At 61.4% G+C, this 27,947-nt stretch overlaps 1 protein-coding gene across 4 annotated transcripts; it reads left to right on the forward strand.

The window, feature by feature from the left end:
• The first annotated feature begins 1,305 nt into the window (after positions 1 to 1,305).
• CTBP1 (C-terminal binding protein 1) lies at positions 1,306 to 27,465 on the forward strand. Of its 4 annotated transcripts, none has more exons than XM_045990182.1 (10): positions 1,554 to 1,711; positions 11,101 to 11,296; positions 12,849 to 13,003; positions 20,253 to 20,397; positions 21,875 to 22,081; positions 23,694 to 23,908; positions 24,832 to 24,962; positions 25,511 to 25,638; positions 26,137 to 26,254; positions 26,538 to 27,465. In XM_045990182.1, exons 2-10 carry the CDS (start codon positions 11,290 to 11,292, stop codon positions 26,722 to 26,724), a joined length of 1,293 nt encoding a protein of 430 aa, XP_045846138.1. In that variant the 5' UTR covers positions 1,554 to 1,711; positions 11,101 to 11,289; the 3' UTR covers positions 26,725 to 27,465. The 4 variants fall into 4 exon arrangements, with proteins under 4 accessions (XP_045846157.1, XP_045846131.1, XP_045846138.1 ...); XM_045990190.1 differs by lacking the exon at positions 1,554 to 1,711 and adding an exon at positions 1,941 to 1,976; XM_045990201.1 differs by lacking the exon at positions 11,101 to 11,296 and having other exon boundaries at positions 1,306 to 1,711.
• Positions 27,466 to 27,947: the final 482 nt, after the last annotated feature.

Consider the following 27,947-nt stretch of genomic DNA (forward strand, 5'->3'; position numbering starts at 1 on the left):
GGGTAAGACATGCACCCAGGTCTGGAGTTTTTGATCTGTCCCCTGTGACTCATTTTGAGCCTGCGTTTAGGAAAGTTCTCTGAGACATTTGCTAAATGTTCACTTATACCTGTTTTTTTTTTTTTTTCATTTCCGCGGTGTTCTGGTTAATCCAATTTGAGAGGTATTTTCATAGGTGAGTACGAAATAAGGTTTCAAACCATTTGTTTTGCAAATAGATATCCAGTTCCCTATTACCTTTGATTGAATCCACCCAATAGCAGGATTGATAACAGGATTTCAGGATTGTTCCCCCTGTCCCAGTGAGCAGTACAGTAGGTCAGTGCTAGCTACGCAGTGTCGCGGTATCTTGTGCTAATGTGTTTTCACTTGAGACGACAGTTATGTTGCCTATGCTCACTGTCACCTGAGAACACTCCAGCTCCCAGGATCAGGGTCTGCCAGGGCTGGCCTCAGTCCCTTTTCCATCTCCCCATCATCTCACCCTAGGGGCCTGGCTAGCTCCCACCCCAGGGCAACACTTATGACCCTCCTGCTGGTGCCTTTCTGGGGGGGGCAGCGCTGGGGACCCTGCTTCAGCCACATATGGCCACCTCTGAGGGACCACTGGGATCAGGAAGTCCCTGCTGAGGCTACTTGATGCTGACTTCTGGCCACTGTGTTCTCTGCAGGATCAGGAGGCTTACCCTGGGGCCTCCCAACCAGGGGTGCACCTCCTTCTGAGCCCCAGGAATCCAAGCATAAGGCCAGGTTTGCCCAGAGAACCCCTCTGGGATCCCTGCTGCGGCCTCCTGCGACCCTGCATGGGCCCAGAGCTGGAAGGCCAACAGCTGTGCACCTGCAGTGTCTTCTCGCGGTGGCCCGGGTACATTAAAATGATCCCTGCCCGGAAGCGCTCCGAGGTGTGGGGCAGATGCGAGTCACACACCACGCCCGGGATGCGGGGGTAAGGCAGGTGCGGCCTGGCGGTTCAGGCTCAGCAGGTGTGCAGTAGATGGGGCCTGGTGAATGTGTATGGTTAGTGTTTAGATGGATGGTTGTATGGGTGTGCGAGTCTGCAGCAGGTATGTGTGTGTATATGTGTGCGGGCAGGTGGGCCTGGTGTGGGGCAGATGCGTGTGTACGGGTGCGCGCGCATGGGGAAGGTGGGGCCTGGTGGTTGCAGGGCAAGGGCGTGGCAGGTGCACGTGTGTGTATATGTGTGCGGGCAGGTGGGGCCCGGTGGTGGCGGGGCAGGTGCCTGTGTGTCTGTGTGTGTACGCGCGCGTGCGCGCGTGAGCCCGGGTGCGGGGCAGGGTCGCCTGGTGGGTGCGGGGCAGGATTCTGTGCGGACGCAGGCAGGTGTGGGCAGGCGCGGCCAGCAGGAGAGCCACGCTGCCCGGGCGGGGCGGGCGGGGCGGGCGGGCGCGGCCTGCAGCCGCCCGCGTCGTGCAGCTCGGCGCCCGCGCCTGGAAACAGGAGACTGCTGGGCCGGAAGCCCCGCCCGCGCGCGCGCCGCCTGTCCCCGCCCGGTGGAGCGGCTGCTGGCGCGGCGCGGCGCGGCTCGGAACGGCGGCGCCCCGGCGCAGGCGAGCGGGCGGAGCAGCGGACGGCGCCCAGGCCGCCCCACGCGCCGGGCTCGCGGCGGAGCGCGCCGGACTCGTCGGGGCCCGCGGCCGCCCGCGCCTTTCAATGGGCAGCTCGCACTTGCTCAACAAGGGCCTGCCGCTCGGTAAGGCCGCGCGCGCGCATTTCCGGCCGCGGGGGCGGGGCGGCGGGCGGGGTGGGCGGGGGCGCGCGGGCCCTGGCTTTGTGTGCGAGTGCGCGTGCGTGCCGGCATCCGCGCGCCGTCGGGGGCGGGGTCGGGGCGGGGCTGCAGAAGGCCGTGCGCGTGCGCGAGCCGCGCCGTGTGAATGCGCGTGCGCCGGCGCCGCCGTCACGCCCGCCCCGCCCGCCTGCTCGCCCGCCCTCCGCCGCCGCCGCAGCCGCCCGCGCAGGTGACACAAAGGGGCGCCGCACTCGGGCCCCTGACCCCTGGTCCAGGCCCCGCCACACCCGCGGCGTGCCCCGGCGTCCGGACCCGGCTGACCCACGGCCCCCTCCCGGGCCCGGCCCCCTGCCTCCAGGCCCGCGCGCACCCTGCGGGGGCCGGGCTCCTGGCGGTCGCGTGGGCTCGCCCCGCCTGGGCCTCGGGGGCCTTTGCCGGCGTCCCTGCTCCCCGGGGCCCCGGCGCGCCGGCGTGCGGAGCCACCTCAGGGGCCGGCGTGGGCCGGAGGGGCGCGGGCTGCGTGTGGGCCCCGAGCCCCGCGTGCCCCCGGGCGGCCCCGCACCGCGGTATCTCTCCTTTGCCGCACGTTTACAGTCAGGAGACCGCGCCGGTGGGGAGGGCGGCCCGGGCGCACGTATCCCAGCTCGGCGCCCTGGTCGCCGCGCGCGCCCTTCTCCCGTCGCCCCCGCAGTCCCTCGGAGCGGTGGCCTCGGCTCTGCTGCCCCCACGGCAGCAGTCCCCTTCGGTGTCCTGAAGGGTGACCGGGCTCCTGGCGGCCGCTCCGGACCACACGGGGGGCCTGCGGCCGGGGGCGGCGGGCCAGCGAGGGACGCGCCGGGTGGGTCCTGGCTCGCTGGCCCGCTCCGTGCCTAGTGCCCCTGTCGAGCCCGAGCGTCGGGGGCCATCTTGCAGTTCCTGGTCCACTTCCAGCCGTCCGGGCTGGGGCCTCGTCCACAGGGGCGCTCCCGGGGGCGGCCGGGGAGGGGCCGGCCTGGGTGGGCCCGCGGCCGCCGCTCTTCTTCCTCCCCGCTGCCGGGCCATCGGAGCCTGGGGCTCCCTGCAGCCACACCTGAGGCCTCCGCGTTGGAGATTAGATTTTTCTCTGGCTGGGTGCCCTGCCCAGTCCTCTGCCCGCCTGCTGAGAAATGAGGGCATCACCTCTGGGCATGCCCGGGAGGACGGCCTTCACACTGGCAGCATCTTGGAGAAGCCCGGAATCTGGCCAGCAGCCAGACCCTTTTGTAGCGATCATTTTCCCCGTGGTTTAGGACAGATTAACCTTCTGGATGGGGGAGAGGGCAGCCATTTGCCATCCAGAAGCTGAACAGGATTGGCTTTCTTCCGGGTAATCTGAATGGAGCACTCACAGACATGAAATCCTCACTCAGCTCCCACTTCTTGGGCTGGTTGGAACGTCCACATCCCCTTTTCCAGGATCAGCCTCCCCTTCAAGAGCAGTGACTTCATTTGTATAAAAGCATACACAAGAGAGTTCTTGGGAGCGGCTGGCCTCCAGCAGTGCAGGCCTTGGAGGTACCTGAATCTGTGCACACCCACCCCGGGGTCCTCCCAGGCCATCTGCTCTTGGGGGGGAGGGCATCCCCAAGGTTCTTGGAGGAGTGATCAGAGACGGTCAGAACACAGACTCAAGCCCATCCCTGGGATATCCCAGCCAAGCCGCTGACCAGTGTCTGTAAGGTGGAGATGGCCATGTGAGACCATCTAGGATCACAAGTGAGCATCTGCCAGGTGTTGGGGTCTGGTGTCAGGGCCACGGTGGGGACAGGGTCAGGGTGAGGGGCCTGTGCTTTCCGTAGCTGCTGTGTGTGCTCACCACCATTGTCCTGCTGTCCCTGGAAGACATCCTGGCCACGCGTGGTGTCTGTAGTTCCCCTTCTCTCTGCCCTTCAGAGTTTTACCAAAGTTGGCCACGGGTTCTCTCTGGACCCGGGCTTTGGTCTGTCCCCCCTCCTTGCAGCCGCTGGTGGTGCCTGCTATGTGCTCTGCTCCGTTGGCTTTCTAGGTTTCTTCTCACTTGGGTTTTAGCACCATCTTTGAGCACATGGTTTGCTTTGGGCTTCTCTATGAGATCTTGGGAGAGACGCACACCTGGGGCATCACTTGTGTCTGCTGTGTGCAGGCATGTCCCGTCCAGCCTCCCTGGGGGTGTCTATGTGGTTCCAGCCTGTTCTGCCTGGACGGCGGGTTGCTGCCCCCTCTCTCTGAGAAATGGACTTGTGGCTGTCTCAGCCCTGGGCCCTCTCTCTTGGCTGCATTTGGGGTTTCCCTTATAGCCTCTTCTTGAGTTTTAGGACACACAGGGGTGGGTGCCTGGAAGCCCAGAGCTGCTGAGGTCCTCCTAACTCTTCTGAGAGCCCCATGCCCTGGGAGGCTGGAGCCGCCCTATCTCTATCCGTGTGTACACGTGGCTTGGCTGTGGGGTAAGCTGTCAGATGTTCACTGGGGGGAATCCTGGGGCAGAGTTGAGCACATCCCTGTAGGAGAAGGGCCCTTGGGGCTCAGAAGTGGGTCTGGCCTTGGCACCCTACCAGCCCGGTGGCAGCTGAGATTGGCAGGGACTTCATGTGGCCAGCCAGCCATGAGCAGAGGGCTGGGCCCGTGACATGGCCTTTTTCTGCCCTGGCCTTTCACCTGCCCTGGAGCACCCAGCGCCAGTGCCCTTGGGGTGTTGCCAGGTCTGAGCAGCTGGAGAACGGCTGGTGGCTGGCTGCCTGCAGCTCTTGGGTGTGGAGGAGCTACCCAGTCCAAGGCTTGTATACCGTGAGGCTTTTTATCCTGTGGCAGATGTCTTTCTAGAAGACTCCTGGTTTCCCTGCACTGGTGGTATGAAGGAGGACCCATGGCAGGCTCCGGGGGAGGGGAGGCTGTGTCTGGCCCTGGCACCATTATCTGCATGGGTGGGGGGGCAGGCGGCAATGCACTTGCCTCCAGGTGCCAAACGGGACTTCACATCCCATGTTACTACTATCTGTGGAAGCTCAGCTGTGGATCTGCCCACGGGCTGTGCCCTGGTGTGGGGCCCGTGCTTGTCTGCCCCAATGAGCCCCCAGATGTCTTGAGGGGGGCACCAATGTTCTGCCGAGCCAGAGAGCTCACAGACTTCTCGTCACATGCCAATGCCAGGGGGAGGCCGAGTTTCTTTCTCTGGCCCCTTGGGTGGGGAGGGATCCTTTATGTCCTTGCCAGCCCTGCAGCCTGGCCCTAGCCTGGGGCTGGGAGGATGGTGACCGCCTGGTAGGACTGGAACTTGGAACAGTTGAGAAGAAACCCTAGTGCGGGTGGGGCCGCTTTTTGGACACCCCCAGGCACGGACTCTGGCTTGTCGGACCCCCGCTCCTTACCCCCAGGTCCCTTGTCAGTCTGCCTGCCTTGGGCTGCGGAGCCGTTAACTCTGGTCTTCCTGAGTCTGTGACGTCGGAGTGGTGCAGGGAGGTCCGGCCTTGGGAGATGCGTCCCCACTTGGGGTCTCCTCGCAGCAGCTGTTGAATATCACACGCAGAGGGCAGGAAGGTGACAGTCCTTCAGCCCCAGGTTCTCAGGCGTGGGATTCTGAGGCACCACCAGGCTAGCAGGACATGTGTGCACACATGTAATAGTGTGAGAGAAGAGCATGTGGGAGTCTTGGGATGAGAACATGTGTCTGCAGTAGACTTACTCACATGTGGGGGAGGGAGCGCCTTGCTGGTTCACGATGAGTTAAGGGGACAGCGCTGTGCCAGTGGCCATCAGCTCATCACCTGAGGGAGTGGAGCTCCTGGTCTTCTGGGAAAGGCTCCCACACAGCAGGGAGTGTTGTCTCCCTGCCGCCGGCTCTTCCAGAGCCCCTTCCTGGGAGGCTGTGAGCGATGATGGGAAGCCTGTTGTGGCCGAGGGCCTGGCTTCGTGGAGGTGGAGGGAAGGGCTAGCAGGGGCCAGCCATACTAAGGACTTTGTGTTTATGCTGAGGGTGTGATGAGCTCTGGGTCTCCTTTCTGAAGCCTCTGACTGGGGGTGGGGGGTGGGGTGCTGCTCTGGGGTTTGGGAGACCCGAGTCTGGGGCCCGAGCAGGTGGGAGATAGCCTAGTTTCTGAGGCTGGAGAAGCATCAGGGAGCACTCTAGTGGTGAATTCTGGGTGTTGAGTGTGGATGCTTTCAGAGTTGCAAGGGGGAGGCTTGACCAGCCAGGGATGGGATCCCAAGGTCAGACGGGGCTGGGTTCTCAGCAGCCCCCAGGGGTTCCTGCTGGTGTAGGTGCCACGGAGCTGCTGTGATTGGTCTGGGGAGGGGGAAACTCCTTGGGTGTCCCCAGAGTGTGCCAGCTGCACCCCCAATCCCTCTGGGGGTCGGGGGTGGAGCTGGAGGGGCAGCCTGGAGGTCAGGTGGGTGGGGCTGAGCCAAGGAGAGCTCCGCCCAATCGCCCAATCACCTGTAGGGAGGCCCTGGGGGCTGCGGTCCCTTCCCTTGCCTGTTGTCTTTAAAATGAACTTTGAGACGAGTTGTAGACTGGCAGGAAGATGCTGAAGGCAGCAGCACTGTCTGCAGTCCCTGCAGGCAGCTGCCCCGCCGTGGGACCCCTCCCGCTGCCACCAGACCAGCACCTGCCTGTCTGACCTGGAATTCTGTGCCCACGTTTGGGGTCCTGCAGCTGCCCCGTGCCCCACCTCCCTGCAAGGGCCTCCTGTGTCGCCAGCCATGCTGACTGCTGCATTTCTCCTACCACCTTACTGAGTTGTAGGGGTGCAGGTGTGTGTGCTTGGTCACCTCCCTCCGTGGGCGCCCAGCCCCCCAGGGTCACCACCTCTCAGAGCACAACTTATCATACAGGAATAAAGCCCGTACACGTGTCAAGGCGGTGGTCAGGATTCAGTCACTCCCTGTGAGCTGCGGGTGCTGGAGCTGCTATGTGCCCGGCACCTGCGAGGTGTGGAGCTGGTGCCCATGAGCCCCTTTTCTGGTGAAGCTGTGAGCCACCCAGGTGTCCATCCAGAGTGGGACATCAGAATCGGGCCGAAGGTGGCCAGGGAGGAACCCTGGGGAAGGGCTGGGGCAGCAGCAGCCTGCCACGGGCATGAGACACCCACCCTGCATCCCACCCTCCCAGACCCCCTGGCTGGTTTCTGAGCCCCACCCCTGACACTCAGGCTCATTCCTGGTGGAGGGGCTCTCCGGCCGGCTGTTTGGAGCAGGTGGCTCCCAGGAGCCTCATGTCAGCGGCTGTGGGACAGGCATCCGGGAGATGTGGAGTGGAGCTGAGGGCCACAGGCCAACCCAGGGTCTGCCCATCAACTGTCCCTTTGTAAATGTGGGCCATTCCCTGGGGGCAGACGGTGAGCAGAGAGACCTGGCCTCCCATAGGTGCAGGCATGAGTACCTCGTCCCTAACTGCCTGTCAGGCCTTTTGCTCTGGAAGAAAATGACTGCAGACGCTGTAGCTGTATCGGCTTCCTTGACTGGGGGGCATTTCTGTTTCGTTTCTGGGGGGGACAGGGTGCCCCTTGGATCTTCTGTAATGTGTAGCCCCCAATGGCCTCTTGGGGTGTGGGTCTAAGCCACCATGGCTGTGCTCCCTGTGGGGTTCAGCACAAGGGCAGCACCTGCTGCCTGGGAGGTGGGTGCAGAATGCAACCAGCTGTTGGCTGGGACCACCCGAACCTGCCCTCCACAATTTAAATGTGTTCAAATAGCAAGCATTTTGCAGTAACATCTCTGTGATTTTGCTGTCTGTTTTTTGTGTTTTATTATATTCATTTTAATGAATGTTCTTTAGTTTTTGTGATTTTATCCTTTATGGCAAAGCTGTCTTACAGATGGTTAGGCATGCAGCACAAATGCTTGAGAAAAGATGCTTTCAGTGAAAACCTCAGACCTGGTTGGGCCACGGTGACCAGAGGACCCGTGGCAGGTGCTGGTGGCCTGCTGGCCATGAGGCCCTGTCCCCCCAGCCCTGTCCTTAGCCCCCACACTGCATGCAGAGGCCTTCTCTCTACATCTGGGTGATGGCCACCCCATGTGTTTCCGTTGTCCTTCACTGTACCCCCTCTACCACCTGTGTTCGTGGTCGTTTTGCACCATGAGGTCACCTGGCAGGGCTTCTGTTGGGCGTTTTCCAGGAGCGAGGTGGGGTGTGGTGTTTCCATGCTCCCCAGCATTAGTGCAGATACTTCTTGTTGTCACTCGGTCTCACACTCTCCGGCACAGTCGGGTGGGTGGCAGGGTCCCATGTCACTTGCTGTTGCTGGGCTGGGCTCAGCCTCCCCCACCCTAAGATCCCGTCATGCTGTCTGTGGGGCCCTGGGACCAGGATGGGCAAGAGCCAGGCTCACCTTTGTGTATGTACAACCTGGGCCTGGTATCACCACGCATCTGCACGCTGGGTCCTGCGGCCTGACCTTGGGGCCCCACACCTGCCTGCGCTCCCCTGGGTGGGCACATGTCACCACCCCTGGGAAGGCAGCCTGGGACGCACCCTGGCCTATTAGGCTGCTTGTGCGCTTCTGAACCTCGGTCAGCTGTTGGCAAAGTAGCACTTCCTTTTGAAATCATTTTCACGAGAAAGGTGACCCGGGGACAAGGTCGAGCACGGGATGAGATGCCTCACATGTCCAAGGGGTCTGGATCTCCCTACCCTCAGCGGGAGGGTATGCGTGCAGATGCGAAGAAGGCTGCCATCTGCACACGCACCACTGACCTGTGCTGTCTGCTGGGGCCACGCCGACCATGGAGGACCCAGCGGGGGACTCCCGTTGCTGTCAGGCATGCCTGGTGCTTCCTTCTCTAGGATTTAGGAAGAAAACTGCAGAAAGCCTCGTGACCGCGTGGTTGGTGTGACCCCTTCCAAACTCTCCGTCGCCTGCACGTGCTGAGCATGATTCATGGGGCCCTTCAGGCTGAGGAGGGCTTAGCACCCTGGGCTCTGTGGAGGGGATGGCTGTGGTCTTGCCCAGCGTGAGGCCACTGCTGTCTTGTGGCTGCTGTTGGAGTAGGTGTGGGGCCAGTGCCAGAAAGCCGAGGAGCGTGGAGACCTGGCGAGGTGGAATGGACTTGGCTTGCAGGGCCTGGGGTTTTGTGGCATTCTCTCCTGCCTCTGCCTCGTCGCAGCCCCAGTCTGTCCGCAGCTGGTGTCCACCCTCCCTTACTGTCTGCAGGCGCCTGTCAGCGTGGGGTTACCATGGGGCCTGCTCTAGGGTGCTCTCTGCTGTGCGGGGGCGGGAGGTCCTGAGGAAACCGGGCCAGCCAGCCAGACCAGAGTGCTTTGTTGGGCTGAGATTGGTTGACCCCTGACCTGAGGCCTACATCCTTAGGGTGGCCTGTTTCCTTGGCGGCCAGCTTGCCGCTCCCCGTCCAGACACCTTGCACCCACTGCCACTTCCTACACCCATACAGGCCAGGGCCAGACGGTCCCCAAGGGTCCCTGAGAGCTCTCTGGGGCGTCCCCCTGTCACACAGCACCCCTTCCTGCGTCATGAGGTGTGAGCGACGTGTCTTGTTTCGCTGCTCATCGGGCATGTTCTTTGTGGAACAGAGTTAAAGGAGGGTCCATCACAGACGATTTCCCACATTTTGTATTTTCTTGAACCAGGTGTACTGAAGCTACAAGTTTGTGAGGAGAAGTTCATGTGTATCAGGAGGGGTCAGGCCCTTGGGGCCTTGAGCCCCTTCCTGTCATTGGTGCCTGACCTCAGAGCAGCACTGGCGTGGGTCTGACCTGGGCAGGGCATGTCACGGTCCCCTTCTGGGGGCCCACGCGTTGCCGCCCACCTGCCTTTAAAGGGCTCTTAGCTATGACTGCAGTGACAGGGACAAAAGGGGCTCTGACATCCTCTACTGAGGGAGGGTCCTTCCTCCCACAGAGGGAACAGCTCAGCCCCCAGCATCACAGGATGGAGCCAGTTTGGCCAGGCCTGAGCTGGCCAGTGGTCCCTGCCTGGTGGTCGGCTATGGCAAGCTGTGGCGGGGCATGGGGAGCGGAATGCTGGCCTGGGCAGTTTGGCCAAGCCCGGAGAAGGGCCTAGGCACGCAGCCTCATGGAACTGAGGGTCTTTGCGGATCCTCGGCCACCTGCCTGGACCCTGTCCTGCCATGTTGGAGCTTCAGTGCCCTCTGACCAGGAGGCCCAGTGTGGAGCCCATTGCAGGGATAAAGGCTTGTGAGCCATCCATGCCCTGGCAGAGAGCCAGTGTACTCAGCCACCTGGGAGCTGGTCAGGAGTATGGGTGCTTGAAACCCACAGAAGGAATCGAGGGGAGAAGCACTCAGACTGGCTCCAGCTTGGGCCCGAGACCCCCAGCACACACAGCTGCCCTCCTGCCCCGTACCCCCATACATCCTGGCATTGCTGCCAGCTGCACGTGGCTGGCCTGGCTGTGGCTTCCCCACAGGCCAGTCCGGGTCCTGTGTGGTTGAGCCCAATTGCAGTGTGGGTTCTCAAGCACATGCGCATTGGGGCGGGGACAGAGGAGCTCATTCAGAAATCATGCCTGCAGAAGCCCAGGCTCGCAGGGTAGGACAGCAGGACACCCACTCTTAAGTGTGAACGTGCTGCTTGCAGCAGGGATCTGCCCGGGTTCCGTGGGTTTCAGGCCCGTCCCTGCTGGGGCTTGTCTGCCTGGTTTCCATGTGGCCAGCATTTGGGGGCAGGGTGCAGCTAACCCCCACGTCCATCCATGCAGCCTCCTACCCTTGTGACGTTCCTGCTCTCTGTGGGGCTCCTGAGGTACACACCGGTGGTGTTGTGGGTCCTGGTCAGCGTGATGTCTAGCCTTGCCTTGGGGGCCAGCCCAGGCATGGGGTCCTCATGCTGGGAGCAGGGGTCCCATGTTTGGGGTGGATCTGGAGCGCTCCTGAAACCTCAGCCTATTCCTGTGCATGCGTGTCCTCTGTGCCTTGTCAGGCGAGCTGTGCCTGAGTCGAGTGCCTCTCCCTGGGGTGTGGCCTACAGGGACTGGCCAGGGGGACCTGTGTCCCAGTTGGCCTCCCCTGGTCCTTCCTGGAAGCCTCATCTGCAGTCCCCTTTCTCTGAGCGGTCACCGGCCTGGGAGGCTGTCGGCAGCGAGGTACTAATGTGTGGATCTGACCACCGACCTCACACGTCATGGACAGTGGTGGCACCTGGGGCGGGGTTCCTGAGCCCTTGCAGGGGACGCTGAGGCCAGGCCTCTAGAGGGAGACTTGCACCCTGGCCATGCCCCGCTGTCTGCTCGGACTACCAGGGGTAGCCCCTGTTCACTCGCGGGTCCCAGCCTGGCCACAAAGAGATGTAGCGAGAAGCTTCCCCCTTGTGGACCTTCTGGCGTCTGCAAGTTCCTGTTGGCTCTGGATGGATTTTTAACGTGTCTCTTGTGTTTAATTTTTAGTCAGACTTTGACCCTGGTGCAGGCTTCAGTGGTTGCTGCGGATCAGGAGCCTAAGAGCTTTGGTTCGAGACAATTAAAGACGTGGGATGAGGATCCAGTGACAGGACGCGGTTCTGCCCGGGGATTCTGAAGATAAAACGCTTTGAAAAGTCGAATTCATGGTCGTGGAAGCCGAGCCCATATTAAGAAATGTCAGGTTGGTAGGGGCTCCTGGAGCGTGTAGCCGCTCTACGCCAGTCCCTTGGAGACTGCGCGGCGCTCATGTCCGTGCTGCACGGGGCGGCCTGAGCACGGGGAAGGGGCCGGTGGACTCCAGGGTCTCCCTGTGGTGAGTGCAGTGGGTCAGGGTGGCGACACACCCCGCTGTACGCCGGCCACAGTGAGGCCCTCCCAGGCAGCAGAGCACAGCAGTTCCTTGGGGGTCCCGGACAGAGGCCTGAAGCCGCTGGTGGGCTAGGCCTCACAGGTTGCCGGTAGGTCTATTCTGGTTGTCCTCCCATGAGCTCCGTGTTACCGTGGAAACCTGAGGCCTGTTCTGGCGCCGACTGCGGGGTCAGGAGGTAGCATCCTCTCGTACGCTGCCCAGTGGGTCATGGCGGGTTCTGGCAGGGGGGTCTCTCGTACCTGGCGGCAGCTCCCCTCACATGATACAGCCTTTTTCACGGCCTCGTAGCTGTACCACGAGCTCCCCTCACAGGCGGTCCGTGTTCTCTAGAAAGTGAAGCCGAAGGATGCGGTGGTAGGCATTTTCCAGTTCACTCGGAAGCAGTGATGATCAGCGCGCTCCGAGCACGTAGATAACCCTCCCACAAGAGACATCGCCGTTCTCCAAGGAAGGCCGGGGAGAGGAGTGGCGCGGTCCCCACACACAGGTCTCCTGTGTTGTCTGCCCGGCTGCGGGTGACCTATCACTCTGCAGGGGCAGGAATCACTTTGCTCACCAGGGAGTGGGGGACATGGCCCAGGAGGCGTTCTGGCCTCACAGGGCCCGCATGGGGCCACCAGTGGAGTTGCCAGGTCTGTGCCGCTCACGTGGCGGAGGGGGAACCTCCTGCCCGGGGGGAGGCCACAACTGGGCTCCGGGCCCCAGGCAGCCCACTGTCCCCGCGCCCGTTCTCCTGCGCGGGAGGGCTGCCTGTGCGGTGGTTGGGCTAGTCTTGGTGAGGCCGTGGGTCTGGTCACCTGTGTATCCACTTGGTGCAGGACAAGGCAGGCTTACCTCTCCTACGGAAGGAGCTGTTGGTTGTTGTTATCTTGTTCCAGGCAGGTCGGGGGTTCCAGCTGCGTCCCCCATGTTTTAGCCCTTCCCCACCTCTGCACCTTCTGTGCGTGAGGGGGTGCCGAAGTTGGGGGGTGGTCCCATCAGTGTTTCTGGGCAGCCATGTGGCAGCCGCGGATGGAAAAGGGCCAGTGGGTGCTGTCTGGAAACCGGTGACGTCACAGTCTGCATGTGCCTGGTCAAGACGGTCCAGATCCTGGCGCAGGGCTGCCATGGTACCTCCACATGTGGCTGGGCCCCAAGTCCTGTGGCGGGGGTGCCGGTCGGCTGGGGTCCTTGTACGCTTAGGGTCGGTGAGCCGTAGCTGACACAGCTGGCTTTTAGGAGAGGTGTTTTTACTCAGGTTTGACAAGATCCCGATGGGTGGACACTTGGGACTCATGTGGCCGTGGGTGGTGGTGGGCGGCAGGGGAAGCGAGGTCTCTGCTGGGGCCACCATGGGCACTGAGCATCACTCCTGTCTCTGTAGGCGTCCGACCCCCGATCATGAACGGGCCCATGCACCCCCGGCCCCTGGTGGCCCTGCTCGATGGCCGGGACTGCACGGTGGAGATGCCCATCCTGAAGGACGTGGCCACGGTGGCCTTCTGTGATGCGCAGTCCACGCAGGAGATCCACGAGAAGGTAACTGTGCGGGGTGCTCAGGGGAATGAGGAGGGCAGGGTTTCAAGCATGTGCCTCCGTGGCTCCCAGGCCATCAAGACTTGGGGCCCCTGTCATACCCCCTGCTGACGTGTACCCAGGGCTACTCTGTGGCTCTGTGAGCCACTGCCATTGTAACCACATGTTCCCAGAGCATGGAGCCTGGCGCCATGGATGAGGCCAACAGCAGTGGGGGCCGATGAGCTGTGTCATCTGGTCCCGCCTTGGTCTCCCAGGTTGTCCCTGGCTGGCGGTCAAGTACTTAGGCCTGGGGTGTCTGCCCTTCTGGAAGCGGAGCTGATGCCCTGGGTCTAGGTCCGGGTCCTGGCGCCAGAATGGATGGGACGCAGCTGTGCCCACATACTGCCTACCATGCAGCCTGGTAGCCGCCACAGCAAGCCTTGAACGGGGATCCTGCTGTCCCGGGGGTGCCGGTAGGAGCAACAGACAGTCCTCTGCCCAGGAAAGGCCCGTTGGCTGGGCCTCAGGTCATCCCCAGCACTCGTTTCCTGCTGCATGTCTGTCCTAGGACTGAGGACACGGGCAGAGAGAAAGACTGGGCTTGCAGCCTCACGAGGAGCTGACAGCTCCGGGAGCAGCTTTGGGGAAAGTCTAGAAGACCCAGAGGGTCGGGGACCATGGAGCAGGAGGGGACGGGTCAGGAGGGGGTGGGGTGGGGTAGCTGAGGGTCCAGCCCTGTTGACAGAAACCTTGGGACCTGGTGGGGTTGGGGTTGTGCAGGAATGTGATGAGGTGTTACCCACCGGTCGGCTGTGGTCCCTCTGGAGCAGGCACATGCCGTGACGTGCCTGCCGGTGACACCCCTGGTGTGTGCCCCAGAAAGGCGAAGTTCAGTGTCCACCAAATCCTGCTCTCGAGTGTGGCCACAGCCCTGCTCCCCGGAAGCAGAAGAAGCCGGTGGCCGTGGCAGCGCGGGGGCGCCCAAGTGTCCTGGGCTGTGGGAGTATCCTGTGCGCCACGTGGCTGGCGCCTGGGAGCTCAGTGCTGTGTGCTTCTGCTCATATCAGCGACAAGGTCAGAGATGGAGCAGAGTAGCCGGGGTTCGAGGTTGGGGGTGCTCTCACTGCCGGGGGCTAAAGCTGCTTGTCTGCGCACGTCAGGCACGTTGGACAGACAGGCTGCAGAGTTGGGGAGGGCAGCTTCTGGCAACTTTCTGTGAATTTGAAACAGTTTCGAACTTAAAAAGATACTTAAAAAATCAGAGATAGTAAATGAAAGAGACAGATAGAAATGTTTAAAAATTGTGAGCAATATTAAAACAAGTTCTGTCAATAAATCTGAAAACTAAGACAAAACGGATGTTTTCCTTTAAGATTGTAATTTACCAAAATGATCTTAAGTTAGCATACGATCTAGAGAAGCGAGTCAGAGCCCCGGGGAGGGGCAGGGAGAGCCTCAGTGAGCTGGTGACTCTGCCTCGCGCCAGTGCATGGACGGCGCCCATCTGGAGAATGGGTGAGTGTGCAGGAAGGCCGCCCTGTGAGTGGTGCTCTGGAGATGAGCGGGAGTGAGCCCTTGCAAGACCCGTGCAGCCAGCAATACTGAAAGGGGTCATCCGAGAACTTGAAGGCGCTCTTGGAAATTAAACATGCGAGTGGAAGATTTAATTTTTTTTTTTTTTAATATTTTATCCATCTGACAGAAACCACAACTAGGCAGAGAGGCAGGCAGAGAGAGAGGAGGAAGCAGGCTCCCCGCGGAGCAGAGAGCCCGACGTGGAGCTCGATCCCAGGACCCTGGGATCATGACCTGAGCCGAAGGCAGAGGCTTTAACCCACTGAGCCACCCAGGCGCCCCGGAAGATTTAAATTTTAACAAGGAACCTGGAAGACGCAGTTAAGGGGAGCCTGGGAGGAAGACAAGGAGAGGAGGCTAAAGGGGAGCTCCTTGCTGGGTGTGGCCGAAGGCCTCGGGTAGCCCATGTCCGGGGAAACGCGCTTCCTTTCCTGAGCCTTGCTGCTGCTGTGGCCAAGTGACAGAGTCCAACCAGGGAGAGCACAGCAGAGCTCCTTTCTCTGTGGAAAACCAGACGTGATGGCTGGAGCCTGTGCAACCACCTGGACCATAAGGGGAACCATGTTTGGGATTGGCCGAGCAACAAGACAGAAGCCCTGGCCCTTGCTGGCTGCAGAGCTGACCCAAGGCCCTGGACCACCTGTCTGCAGGCTTTGGCTTAGAGGGAACAATGCATCTCTGTGGACCCTTGTAACTAGCTATACAGCAGACGCTGAGTGTCACAGAGGACAGACCGTGCCATCCTCAACACGTCATGCTGAAGAAATCTTCTAAGGTCAGTGGAGACTAGCTCTCACAGTGTGAACCCAAGACAGGGTTCGCAGGATGCTCTGCTGCCCCAGTGTTCCCGGCAAAGAGATGAGAATCAGACCAGCCCCACGCCAGGTGCTTTATAACTTCCGGGGAAAACAGCTTTCACCTAGTATTGTGTGTCCTACTGAACTGGAGCAGGGTGTTTCCATTTCTCTCTTGGAGAGCTCTTTGAAGACCTTCAGCCGCAAAGGAAGGGGTCCTCATGAGAGAGGGCTGCGTGGGGTGGGAGGGTGCTGTCTGCTGACCTGGAGCAGGGGGCCCCTAGGAGCACATCTGGGAAAGCGGGACAGCTGTTGCAGTGGGCAGTAAGGCAGCACTTCAGGGACATGCCAGGGAAAACCGTGACGAGCCAGTCCTGGGAGGGAAACGTGAGAGGAGCATCCAGGCACATGCAGAAATAAGCTCAGATGTGAGTGGAGGGTGGCAGGAGACCCCCAGCACCTGGGCAGAAAGTTGGACTGTGTCGGTGCCTGTGAACTGATGGGACAGACCCCCTGGGGAAGGGGAGAGGGTGGGGAAGTGAGGCCTGGCACGGCTGCAGGTGTGCACGCGTCACAGCAGATGTATTAGGGGACCTCCTGGAGGGGATGTGCTTCCTACCTGAGTGAGCGAGATACGTGGGTGCACAAAATGGGGCTGTGTACAGGGAAAGTGGTTTGATTCAGAGGCAATCAGAAATAATTGTGGCTAAAGAAAGAACAGAACATATGAGAAGTGGGTGGACAGTGGCAGTCCCTGCAATGGCCAGGGCTTGATGGTGGATGCTCAGACTCCTAGAAGAAGGTGGGTGACAGAGGGAGCATTTGGGCAAAGACAGAGTGACTGCTGGGAAGCAGGTAACACTGTCCCCACCCCATGAGCGCATCTAGAGGCGTGAAGCACCGCTCCTGCTCCGCGGGAGTCATGGCTGTGCAGACCTGAAGGGTGCGGTGTTCTCTGGACCTGCACGTGGCTGTTTGCCACAGGGAAGTGTCTGGAACCATAGAGACGTTTGTTGGAGGCCCTGTGCCACACTTTTCTGAGCTGAAGCCACACAAAATGACCCAGAAAGTAAGTAAAATCTACAGAAGTCACAGGATGCTTATAAATCATGCGTTTGTGTGTGAAGGATGTGAGTGGGGCACCCACCTCTGGGACGGTGTGCTGGGCCCTGGTTAGGGCCTACCAGCAGGCATCCTTCTGGCCAGCCGGACCTGGCTTTCCTCAGGTCCTGCCACTGGATTAATTCTGCAAGGTGGGCCCCATGCACCCCGTTCCGGGGCTAAGGACACAGGTCACCCACCTGATCACACAGCTGGTGGAGGGTGATGTGAATGGACATTTGCTGGTTTCCAGCTTATGGAGATAGACTGGGCCCTGGGGATTCCTGCCGACTTCCTCCCTGGGAGGTCTTTGTGATACCTGGGGCTATCCTGGCCACTTTGCAGTCACAACCAGGAATAAGAGGAACCTGCAAGGACAGTGGACCTAGGGGCTGGCCAGAGCAGTGCGGTGGCCCAGGCCTGCGTCCCTCTGGACAGAGCTGCCCATGCAGTGGGCTTCCAACCTGCAGCTGAGTGGGGCCTCCCTGGTCCAGGGTCAGGTTTGGGCAGCCACCAAGTGGGTTCTAGTCCTGGTTCTGAGAATGCTTCACTGGGTTCCATTGATTAAAAACATGCTTCGCAGAAAAACAACTAGGATGTGAAAAAGTTAATTTATCAAGAGATGTATGTGGGCAAGTCACTCTCAGAAATGCAAATTAAGTTGAAAACAGCGGATGCCAGTTTGTATGCACCACGTGTGGGGTTTTGCTCTCCGGCCCACCCAGGGCTGTGCAGTTCATGCCTGAGGGTGGGTGTACTGCTAGGGGCAGCTGGTGGCCGTCCCTGGAGCCTCACAGATGGATCTCCAGCACACCCGCTAGTTTTCACCCTATGGACTCAGCTCAAGGAAACCATGCATTTTTACCATGGCCCAGCCAACAGTGGAAGCAGTCCAGAAGCCCTAGCAGTAGGGAACATCCGGACGAATCATGGCTTGTCAGTGTCAGGGTGGAGCATGGGACAAAGTTGTGATTTGGAGACCGACTACTGCCATGGCTCAGTGCTCAAGAGAGAGAGAAGGCTGCCATCTGCACGCACACCGCTGGCCTGTGCTCTGAGGCTCTTTCTCCCCGCCTGTTCACAGCTAAGCCTCCTCCCCATGGTCATCTCAGGAGGAGGCCCACATGTGTCCCGCTGCCCAGGCCAGAGACTCAGGCTCACCTCTGGAGAGTCCCTCTCTACAGTCTTTCTGTCTGAGTCCAGGTCTGCTGCTAATCGTGCTGGCCCGGATGCATCTTTCTGTTCCCAGTGCACGGCTCTGTCTGCCCACAGTAGGCACTGATGAATCTGTCCACTTGCCCCCCACTGCCGTGGCCACCTTCCTCTCCAGTCCACGCAGCTCAGCACAGGGTGGCCAGAGGGGTCTTCCTCGGGTCTTGTCAGCAAGGTCTGCTCTCTCCCCTCCATCTCAGGCCCTCACCGTGTCCACTTACTAGCTGCCGTCCCCATGCACTTTGCCCTGTGGGCACTCACCGCCACTCAACTGTCCCATGTGGGCCCGCACCCCACCTATACCAGGTCCAGTCAAGGTACCAGGAGTCTGTGCCTGTGCGGCCTTGATGTCCTCCCAGGAATCCAGGACTGACCTTCCTGGGATCTTTAGTGTGTGGGAACTGGGGTTGAGCTTCCTGGGATCTTCAGTGCAGGATCAGGAGCCGGAGTTGCTGGGACCTTCAGTGAGGGATCAGGAGCTGGGGTTCCTGGGAACTTCGGTGTGGGATTAGGAGCCGGGGTTCCTGGGATCTTTGGTGTAGGATCAGGAGTAGGGATTCCTGAGATCTTCAGTGTGGGATCAGGAGCTGGGGTTCCTGGAGTCTTTGGTGTAGAACAGGAGCTGAGATTTCTAGAATCTTCAGTGTAGGAATTCCTAGCAGGTGCTAGCAACACCCAACCATTCCCTTAATGTCAGGCCCGCCAGTGCTCCCAGGACCAGGGACCTACGTCACCTCTGTCCTGCTATTTAACCGTCTCTTCCTCCACCTATTTTGTGTGTTCCCTAAGGACAAGTGCTCCTGGCCCCATCTGCCATTAGAAGGGGAAGGGAGGTCATGCCAGCCTCAGAGGGAGCTGTCCACATTTTGGGTTGCCATTTGTCTGATAGAGACTCAGCTCTTGGGGAGAAGGGGATGAGAGGGAGAGCGAGCATCTCACTGTAGGCCATGTACCCCACACAAGACACTGCTCTAGGCCACTCAACACATCAACCCACATGTGGGCTGGGAGGGGTGTGGTGCCCCTGGCTCACGCATGGGGCCTGTGGGCCAGCAGCCCGCGCACAGCCCCTGGGGCGGCCTCCCTCACCTGCTGTTGGACGGGCCTCTGTCACCATCCTTGAGACTCCCGAGTGGAGGAGGACGGGGTGGCTCACGCCAGGTTATAGGTGCCCTGTAGCATTTCACTGAATGTGACGTGTCCTCGGCTGTAAGGCTCACTGTTGTATTCGCCAGGAGCGAGTAAAGCCCGCCCCTCAACCATGACAGGTCATGGATTGCGTCCTGGGCCCCTACCCTTGGGCTGGGAGATTGGACAGTGCACGCCCTCTGCCAGCGCCTGGCTGTCGTCAGTGTGTCCCAGGTGCAACACGACAGCCTTTTAAGGCAGTGCTCATTGCCCTGGGGCACAGGCCCACTGCCCTGCTGGACCCGGGACAAGCCCCTGAGAAGCTGGGCATCCCCGACTGGCACCCCAAGGCACCAAGGGTGGGGGAGTGCTGTGCATCCTGGGGACAGTGCAGCAGCAATGTGGGGCGTGGTCTGTACCGACCTGACCTGGCCTGGGGCATGGTGCGTGGTCTGCTCCACCTGGCCCTGTGTGGGGTGTGGGTATGGTCTGCATGGGTCCCGCATGGGTCTGCCTTTTCAGTGCTTGTCCTCACCCATGGAGAATTCAAGTTATGAGTCCTGTGGGGGTGGGGTCATGGGTGGATCCCCAACTTTGGGGAGGGTTTTCCCCACTGGGCAGTTTTACAGAGTGTCCTCAGCGCATGTCATCCAAACCCTGGGGAGACAGGATACCGACCTGCTCGTGGGGCTTCTCGCAAGGTGACCCAGGCCACAGAGACCCATGGACACCAGGGCAGGCGTCCAGGGCTGTCATGGAGCTCACGCCCGTTTGTGGAAGCTGCAGGGGAGCACGTGGGATGGGCGTGGGGGACAGTGGTGTGGGGGACAGTGACCCGGAGGCTGGCCCTTCCCCGGGGGCGCATCTCCGTCTGGGGATCCCGTGTGTGTTTGTGCTGGGACTGTTTGTTGCTGTTCACCCCCTCCACACCCACCGCCCCATAGTGCAACAGCGTGGCCCTCGCAGGGTCTGGGGCTTTTGGATGCTCTCTGTCCTCAGCATCCTGTTTCACTGGTGCCCACAGGGAAGGTGAGCCCACGCCCCTCCCTCCTCCCTCCCCCCACGCACACACACAGTGTTCTCCCCTGGGCGGGACCCTCCGCTGCTTGGGGAGGTGAGCCCAGAGCCAGCAGGGTTGCCCACCCTGATACCCCAGCAGGGGCTCCTGCCCTGGGAAGGCCACCTGCGGTGCAGTTAGGGGAGGAGACCGTGGGAACTATGGGCCTCTCAGGACTGTCCCAGCCTGCCTCCAGGCTGGGGTTGGGGGGAAGCGTTTGAAGCCCCCCCCAGGGGGTTGTCTGGGCTGGTTTGGGGCAGCAGGCACTCCCCCCACCCCCCAGGGGGTTGTCTGGGCTGGTTTGGGGCAGCTGGAGCCTGGGGGCAGCAGGCTAGCCAGCAGGCAGCCAGGCTCTGTCCCTGAGGGCCAGTGTCTGACTGGGTGGCTGCTGTCCTAACGGCAGGTGCTGAACGAGGCAGTGGGAGCATTGATGTACCACACCATCGCGCTGACCCGGGAGGACCTGGAGAAGTTCAAGGCTCTGCGTGTCATTGTCAGGATTGGCAGCGGCTACGACAACATCGACATCAAGTCAGCTGGGGATCTAGGTAGGGCATGCGCAACCTTTCCCTTAGCGGCTGCATCCCAGCTCTTTAGTCTTGTGGGCTGGCTTCGCTTTACACCAAGGATTGCATTGCAGCCCCTCGTTTGGTTGGAGGCGACTTGTGAGCCCGCTGTCGGTGTGTGGCCCGGCCCCCATGCCAGCGCCCAGGTCAGCACAGCTCGCGCAGGAAGCCTTGTGGGGGGCATGCACGTCCTGTGCGTCTGTAGTGGCCGAGGCCTGGTGAGGTGAGCATGTGCCCAGGGCCTGCAACTGCAGGGGGTGCCCCCGGTGCCTGGTTTTGCCCGTCCTTTCAGCCAGAAGGCTGCTGACAGCGCTGGAATCAGAGTGGCCTGGTGTCGGTGTCTGCCACAGACTTGGTTTACTCTGCTTGTGCAGATCCCCCTGCCCAGCACCAGCTCACGCTGTCGCCTGTCCCTGGACAGCCTCCCAAGGAAGGCGCCTGCAGCGTGGGGAGCCATGGCCTGTGTGTTTTCTGCCCTGTGGGCTCCTGGGGGCCTTTGTCCCTGTGCACCAAGTCTGCCTGTTTTGTGATGTTACAAGCCAGGGCTCTGCTCCTGCACCTGGGACAGGCAGGGCCATGCCCTGTGGTCAGCCCTGGTAGGTGGGGACTTAGAAGTCCCAGGACCTGGTCTGCGCTCTCCAACAACAGTTTTGTCCCCAATTCTAGGGGATGGCATAGCATGGTTCTCCTGCTTCCCACCTGTCCTTGCATTTCCCGGCAGGCTGCGTTTTTCTGGAAGGGAGTAGAGGTCCACCCTGGGCCCTCTCATGGAGCCCTGTGGGTGTGTTGAGTATTGTCTTGGCATTTGGAATAGCTCAAGGAGCATCAGAGCTCCTTCTGGCAAGCAGGGAGGTGACTAGTCCCCAGGCAGAGCGAGGAGATGGCAGGACAGGGCAGAACGAGGGTGGAAGGGGCCAGGCTTGGGAGAGGCGCATAGAAACGTGGAGGGGCTGGGTCCACCTCTGGACCATGAGGCCCTGGCGAACTGTTAGCTGCCAGTGGTAACCAGCCCATGCGGGCACGGGACGAGCCAGTGAAGCTCAGTACAGAGGAGAAGCCTGGACCAGCTCTCTGTGAGGCTGCTAGGGCTGATGGGTCTGTGGGAGCTGGGAGAATGGGACCACCCTGTCCAGTTGGCCTGGGAGCCAACGAAGGCAGGTGGGGTGGGGCCTGTGTGGGTGTGTGAGGCTGCGGAACGCTCTGGATGCCAACCAGCTCGTGACCCCTTCCTGGAAGGTCCAGTGGCCAGCAGTTCAGGCAGGGCAGACCCAGGTGTTGGCATTTGCCCAGGCGGCCTCTCTTGTGTTCTATCCTGTCTACTTGCTGGACCTATAGGCAGCTTCTCCTGGTGGCTTGGGGCATGTCCCCTGCATTTGTGTCATGGTCCGATCTTTTGTGAGGAGGGGGGAGTACCAGGACTGGCTTGGATGACCGCCCCCATACGTCTTGTGTTTCCCAGGCATCGCTGTCTGCAATGTGCCGGCGGCATCTGTCGAGGAGACAGCCGACTCGACCATGTGCCATATCCTGAACCTGTACCGCAGGACCACATGGCTGCACCAGGCGCTGCGGGAGGGCACGCGGGTCCAGAGCGTGGAGCAGATCCGGGAAGTGGCTTCTGGAGCTGCCAGGATCCGCGGGGAGACCTTGGGCATCATTGGACTGGGTGAGTTCAGCTCCATCTTCACCCTTTGCAGGGGCTCAGAGCCCGTGAGCCAGGGCTTGGCGGAGCTGCCGGATAGTCCTCCCGCACAGGGCCAGCGTGGGGCTGACCTGTCTGCCCACGAGTGCTGAGTGTGGATCACACGCACACATGAGCGAAAGGGCCACGATCCTATTCCTGTGCATACAGCCGTGCACTCATGCCTGTCACTCATACACTGATGGGTGCTCACCACACTCGGACATGCTCCCCCTGCCTCCCCCACGCCTCACCCCATGGTTGAGGGGAACTGGCTTTCAGGTGAGGGCCAGATGGCCCCAGCCCTGCTGTGGGTGGAGCAAGCTGGTTCACCCGCGGTGAGGACAGCCATCCAGGGTCAGTGACAGCCCTCTCCTCTGCCATGTTTGTGGTCCGTGTCCATCTCTGAACTTGAGATCTGTGCACCTGGGAGGCCCGGGGTGGGTGGGGCGGGAACTCACTAGCATCCCCTTGTCGCACTGCTTCCCGCCCTTTCTCTGGGGAGGCCCCTTGCCTGCTCCTACCCCACTTGTCCCCTACTGGGCCACGTGGGGGACACCTGACAGGGACGCACCTGCCTTAGTATAAGACACCAGGGCCACCGCTGTCCACAACGTGGGTCTCGTCCAGGAGAGCTCACTGTCTTGGTGTCTGTGGGCACACGGCCCCCAGCACTGGTCCCTGGGGGCACCCTGCACCTTGGGGCCTGGGGTGCGGTTGTTGGGGGCTGGTGGGGAGCTGGGATTGCCTGGCTGGCTGGATCTGGGGGCCACCTGGTCTCCTGAAGCAGTGTTGTTGGGAGACTCTGCAGGCCTGACTTCAGTACAGCCCCGACCTGGTGGGGCTGCATCTCCCCTGCCGAGGTCGTGGCCCAAGCCATGGTCAGGAGTCAGACGCTCAGTCTAGTCTGACACCAGGGCACCATTTTACACCATGGTCCGGGTCTGGGTACATGTCAGGTGCCGTCTGCTAGCTTGTGTCAGGAGGTAGACAGGAGGAGACAGCTGGTACTTGACCTCATGGTGCTGTGGGTTCATGTTTTGGGTAGAATTGGCAGGATGGCTCCACTCTGGCCTCACCTGGGGTTACTCACGGGCAAGGCGGTTCCCTGGGGCCTTGGTGACCCTGCCCTTGTGGCAGATGCTCTCTGGCAGGCAGGTGCAGACGGGACCATTCCATCCCCTGCTTGTTTTCTTTGTCAGCATCCTCTTGCTCAGAGCAAGCTCCAGGGGTTGTGGGGAGCCCCCTGAGATGTTAGAACCTTGGCCAACACCCCCCAGCGCTTGGCTACCAGGTGGCCCCTGGTGTCCAGTTTGGCACCTGCCTCCTCAGGCACGGGCCGGTGAGCCCTCTGGCCTGCACCCTCCCAGGGGCCACACCTGCAATGCTGCGGCTGTCACCCCGTACACCCCCCGGAGAGTCCCTCCAGCCCCCTTCCCTCTTCTCCAAATGCCCTGTCCGCCACACGGCTGGGCAGGGGCCCTGGGGCAGACAGGGCCTCGCTCCCCTCGGTGTCAGCCCTGGGTCCATGGGGATGCAGGCTGTGTGGGTGTTGCTCTGTCTGTGGCCATGATGACGCCAAGTCTCGCCCTGTCAGGCCGTGTGGGGCAGGCGGTGGCACTCCGGGCCAAGGCCTTCGGCTTCAACGTGCTCTTCTATGACCCGTATCTGTCGGACGGCACTGAGCGGGCACTGGGGCTGCAGCGAGTGAGCACCTTGCAGGACCTGCTTTTCCACAGTGACTGTGTGACCCTGCACTGCGGCCTCAATGAGCACAATCACCACCTCATCAACGACTTCACCGTGAAGCAGGTGGGTGCACCCACAGGCTGGGGAGCCCACTGCAGACCACCCTGCGCTTGGAGCTGTGCCGAGGCTCCCGGCGTTCCCACGGCTATAGCACATGTCGCGCTCAGGGTCTCGGGCCTCGTCCTGGGTGTAGCCTGTGGGTGTGGGCATGTGTGCACATGCGTGTGCGTGCGTGCACACCGATTGCCAGTTGCCCTGTACTTGTGTGCTGTACACCACGGTCTCTGCCGCCTTGGGGAGCATGAGGCCTGGCGCCTGGGGTCTTATCTGTCTGCCATTGGTGGGTATGGACAGGGGGCCAGGGTGGGTGTGGCCCTGGGGTACCGTTGCCAAGAACCAGCTGTGAAACCAGGATGGGAGAGCTGACCGAGGAGGAGCTGCTCTGAGCCCCACGGCAGGGGCAGCTTACTTGGTCTCTAGGAGTCTGTCCCCTCCATCCCCTCGGTGCAGGGGAAGCCCCCGTTACCACGGAGCCTGAAGGGGAGCGCCTTTAGGGCAGCTCTGAGGGCCTTTAGCAAAGGGAGATGAAGCTGCTATCCAGCTTTGGAAACGGGGGCCTCTGGTGGGGCCGCTGCACTGAGGATGCTGTCTTAGGGCCTGTGTCCCTCACTCCTGGCCACAGTGCGTCTTAGACATGCCGTACCCTTTCTAGGCTCTCCAGTGCATCCTAGGGGCCAGGCCAGGACCCTATGCCCCAGCCCGCACCTCACTGCCAGGAACAGGAGGAGGCAGGCTGCCGATTGGCGCCTGTGCCCCAGCCAGGCGTCCTCAGTGTGGGGCACGGTTCGCACAGACCCCTGAGCCCTCGTCCTGCCGCCAGCCCCTGTCTGCTTCGTGTCCCTGCCAGTCCCGTCCCCTGGGTGTTGGGGGGCTAAGTGCAGAGGCCTGTGTTGATTCACTGCTACGCTGTTTTTGTCTCCTCCCAGATGCGACAAGGCGCCTTCCTGGTGAACACGGCCCGGGGTGGCCTGGTGGATGAGAAGGCTCTGGCCCAGGCCCTGAAGGAGGGGCGGATCCGGGGTGCCGCCCTAGACGTGCACGAGTCTGAGCCCTTCAGGTGCCTCTTGGCAGCACCTGGGTGCTGATTCCTGGCTGCCGCCTCTCTCATGCCAGTCCCTCGTGCTGGCTCACGGCCCAATTTGGCCCCGGTCGGGTGTGAGGCCAGGCCTGATGCTCCCCTGCAGTCTGCGGGCCCCGTCCTAGGGCTTCGGGTCCAGCCTGAGGTCTGGCTGCGGGCAGGGGATGGGGCGGGGGGGCTCGGACCTGTGCTTCATGTAGACTATCTGGGGGTGCCCCGGTGCAGGGGCCCACCGACCCCTGTGCGGCCACGTCTCTAAGGACCCCACCGCTGAAAAACCCGTCTGGGGCAGCAGCCAGTCCTGTTGTCAGGAGCCTGTCACTGTGGGGACTGGTGCCCTCCCTATTGGAGGGCTGGGGTGCTATACCCCAGGCTGGGACTCCTCTCTGCTGCTGACTCCTTCCCCCTGGGCTCATGGCCAGTGTGACCCACCTGGGGTGCCCTGGTCTGACCCCAGGGTGGACTGTGGTGCCGGGCGGGGTTAGGTGCCTTCTGCCCTACCCTGACCTGCTTTGTACCGTCTGTAGCTTCAGCCAGGGGCCCCTAAAGGACGCGCCCAACCTGATCTGCACCCCCCACGCAGCCTGGTACAGCGAGCAGGCATCCATCGAGATGCGAGAGGAGGCCGCCCGGGAAATCCGGAGAGCCATCACAGGTGAGGGGGGCCAGCAGGACCGAGCATCATCGCCAGGCAGCCCTACCGGGGGCCCGTCCCACGCCATCCCCCCAGGGGCGGAGGTCAGCATGTGGTTTACACATGGTCTTCCCACGCAGCCCTTGGTCCCCCTGGTGCATCACACTTAGGACACTTGCTCACGGTCACCCTGTGGGAATCTAGCATGTGTGCCCTTCCTTACCCCAAGTCTGGCTGTGCTGGTGCAGCTGGGCTGGACCTTGTCTGCTGTTCCCTGAAATCCCTGGGCCTGGCAGACATGGGGCCACAGGGGAGCTGAGGGCACTGCTCTGGCCTGGGGGGAGGTCTCTGAGCTGTCAGGGGACTGCATCCAGACAAGGGGAGGAGAGTGAGAGGGAGGGAGGCCCAGCTGTGGGGACCTTGCAGCCCATGCAGCCCCCCCAAGCCACCGCACTCCCAGATGCAGCCGTGTGACATGTCGCATGGTGCTGCCCTTCGCGTCCCCCGCTGCGTCTCCAGGCCGCATCCCTGACAGCCTGAAAAACTGTGTCAACAAGGACCACCTGACTGCTGCCACCCACTGGGCCAGCATGGATCCTGCCGTTGTGCACCCTGAGCTCAATGGTGCCGCCTACAGGTGAGTGGGTGGGGTGGGCTCAGGGGACACAGCACTTCTGTGATGACTAGGTGGAGTCCTGGGGGGTGGTTTCCTGGACATGCGTGCTCCTGTGGGCCCCATGGACCAGAAGGTCTGGGGGTGAGAGCTGGACATGTCAGACCTGGGGGGGTTAAGGCGAGGGAAGAGTAGGGGGGGTGGTCCCACCAGGCAGGGCCTTTGGGAGCAGCCCCCAGCCATCCTGGGCCTGAGCCGCGGCCACAGGAGGAACCCTGCCAGCCTCACACGCCTTCCCTTCTCCCAGCAGGTACCCGCCAGGTGTGGTGGGCGTGGCCCCCAGCGGCATCCCGACAGCAGTGGAAGGCATTGTCCCCAGCGCCATGTCCCTGTCCCACGGCCTGCCCCCCGTGTCCCACCCGCCCCACGCCCCTTCTCCTGGCCAGACCGTCAAGCCCGAGGCAGATAGAGACCACGCAAGCGACCAGTTGTAGCCCGGGCGGAGCGCGGGCCGGGCGGTGCCCTCGGACAGGCGTGTGCAGAGGCAGTGCCTGCGGTGGACGCGGCGCTCCAGAGACTGTCCAGGCACCCGGCGAGCAGAGGTGGTGCCGGCCTCCCCGCGTCAGCCGTAGTCGTCCTGTCCCAAGGGCCAGCCGCTGTCCTGTGTCCTTTGCGTCCTCGTTAAGCAGAAGAAGTTAGTAGTTAACTCTATCATGGATGTTCTTGTCTGTGTACAGTCTTTAGAACATTACAAAGGATTTGTTTGCGTAGCTGTCGACAGAGAAAGCTGAGGGAGCGTTCAGCAGGTTGGTCTCAGACTGTGTCCCTTGTGTGTTGGAACGCGCCCTGAAACGAGGCAGTTGGCAAACTTCTCAGGACAACGAATCCTTCCCGTTTTTCTTTCTACGCCACACAGTGCATTGTTTTTTCTACCTGCTTGTCTTATTTTTAGAATAATTTAGAAAAACAAAACAAAGGCTGTTTTTCCTAATTTTGGCATGAATCCCCTTGTTCCAAACGAAGACGGCATCGAGCGGCTGCCAGAGACAAGGCCGCGCCTGGGCCACAGCGCGCTCCGGCCGTTGGTGTCTGTCCCGGGGACGTGGGGCCCAGCGTCTGGCCTGTGCGGGTGCCGTCCTGCTGATGTGGTAGGCTAGCAATATTTGGGTTAAAATCATGTTTGTGACTGTAACCATTTGTATGAATTATTTTAAAGAAATAAAAATCCCAGAAAGAGCCGGCAGGCCCAGTGTCTGTTTCAGTGGCTTCGCCTTCCAGGGATTCTGGCAGGCCCCAGTCCTGGCTGCCACGGGTGGCCCTGGGGAACCCTGGGTGTCAGTGGTCCTGGTGGGGGTGGTGGGTCCAGGCTCGGAAGCTGCTGCTGTGGGGCAGCGGGCGGTGTGGGTGCAGGTGCGAGCAATGGCGTTTGCCAGGGCGCAGCCCCCTCTCTCCCTCATGTGCCTCCCCGGGGCCTGCCTGGGGCAAGAGCAGATGCCGCGGCCTTGGCAGATGGAAGTTCTGGAAGGCCCGGAAGGCTGCAGGGACCTCTGATCCGCCAGCTCGCAGACATGCGTGAAGCAGAGTGGTCTTTTCCTCACAGCAGCTCGGGACTAAATGGTCATCCTCATCCCAGCCGGCAGTTTTCATGGGTTCTCCTGGAAGGCTCATTGGCGCCCTCAGGTCCTGCACCTCTACCCTGCACTGGCCCATGGTCCGA

This window comes from Meles meles, chromosome 2 (assembly GCF_922984935.1).
Source record: "Meles meles chromosome 2, mMelMel3.1 paternal haplotype, whole genome shotgun sequence".
In the NCBI taxonomy this organism is placed as follows: domain Eukaryota; kingdom Metazoa; phylum Chordata; class Mammalia; order Carnivora; family Mustelidae; genus Meles; species Meles meles.

Excerpts from the sequence above, each read along its gene's own strand:
- CTBP1 (XM_045990201.1), top strand. The coding sequence starts at position 1,672 with ATGGGCAGCTCGCACTTGCTCAACAAGGGCCTGCCGCTCG. Across the intron at positions 1,712-12,848 it reads CAACAAGGGCCTGCCGCTCG|GCGTCCGACCCCCGATCATG; the intron begins GTAAGGCCGCGC and ends CTGTCTCTGTAG. Across the intron at positions 23,909-24,831 it reads ACGACTTCACCGTGAAGCAG|ATGCGACAAGGCGCCTTCCT; the intron begins GTGGGTGCACCC and ends GTCTCCTCCCAG.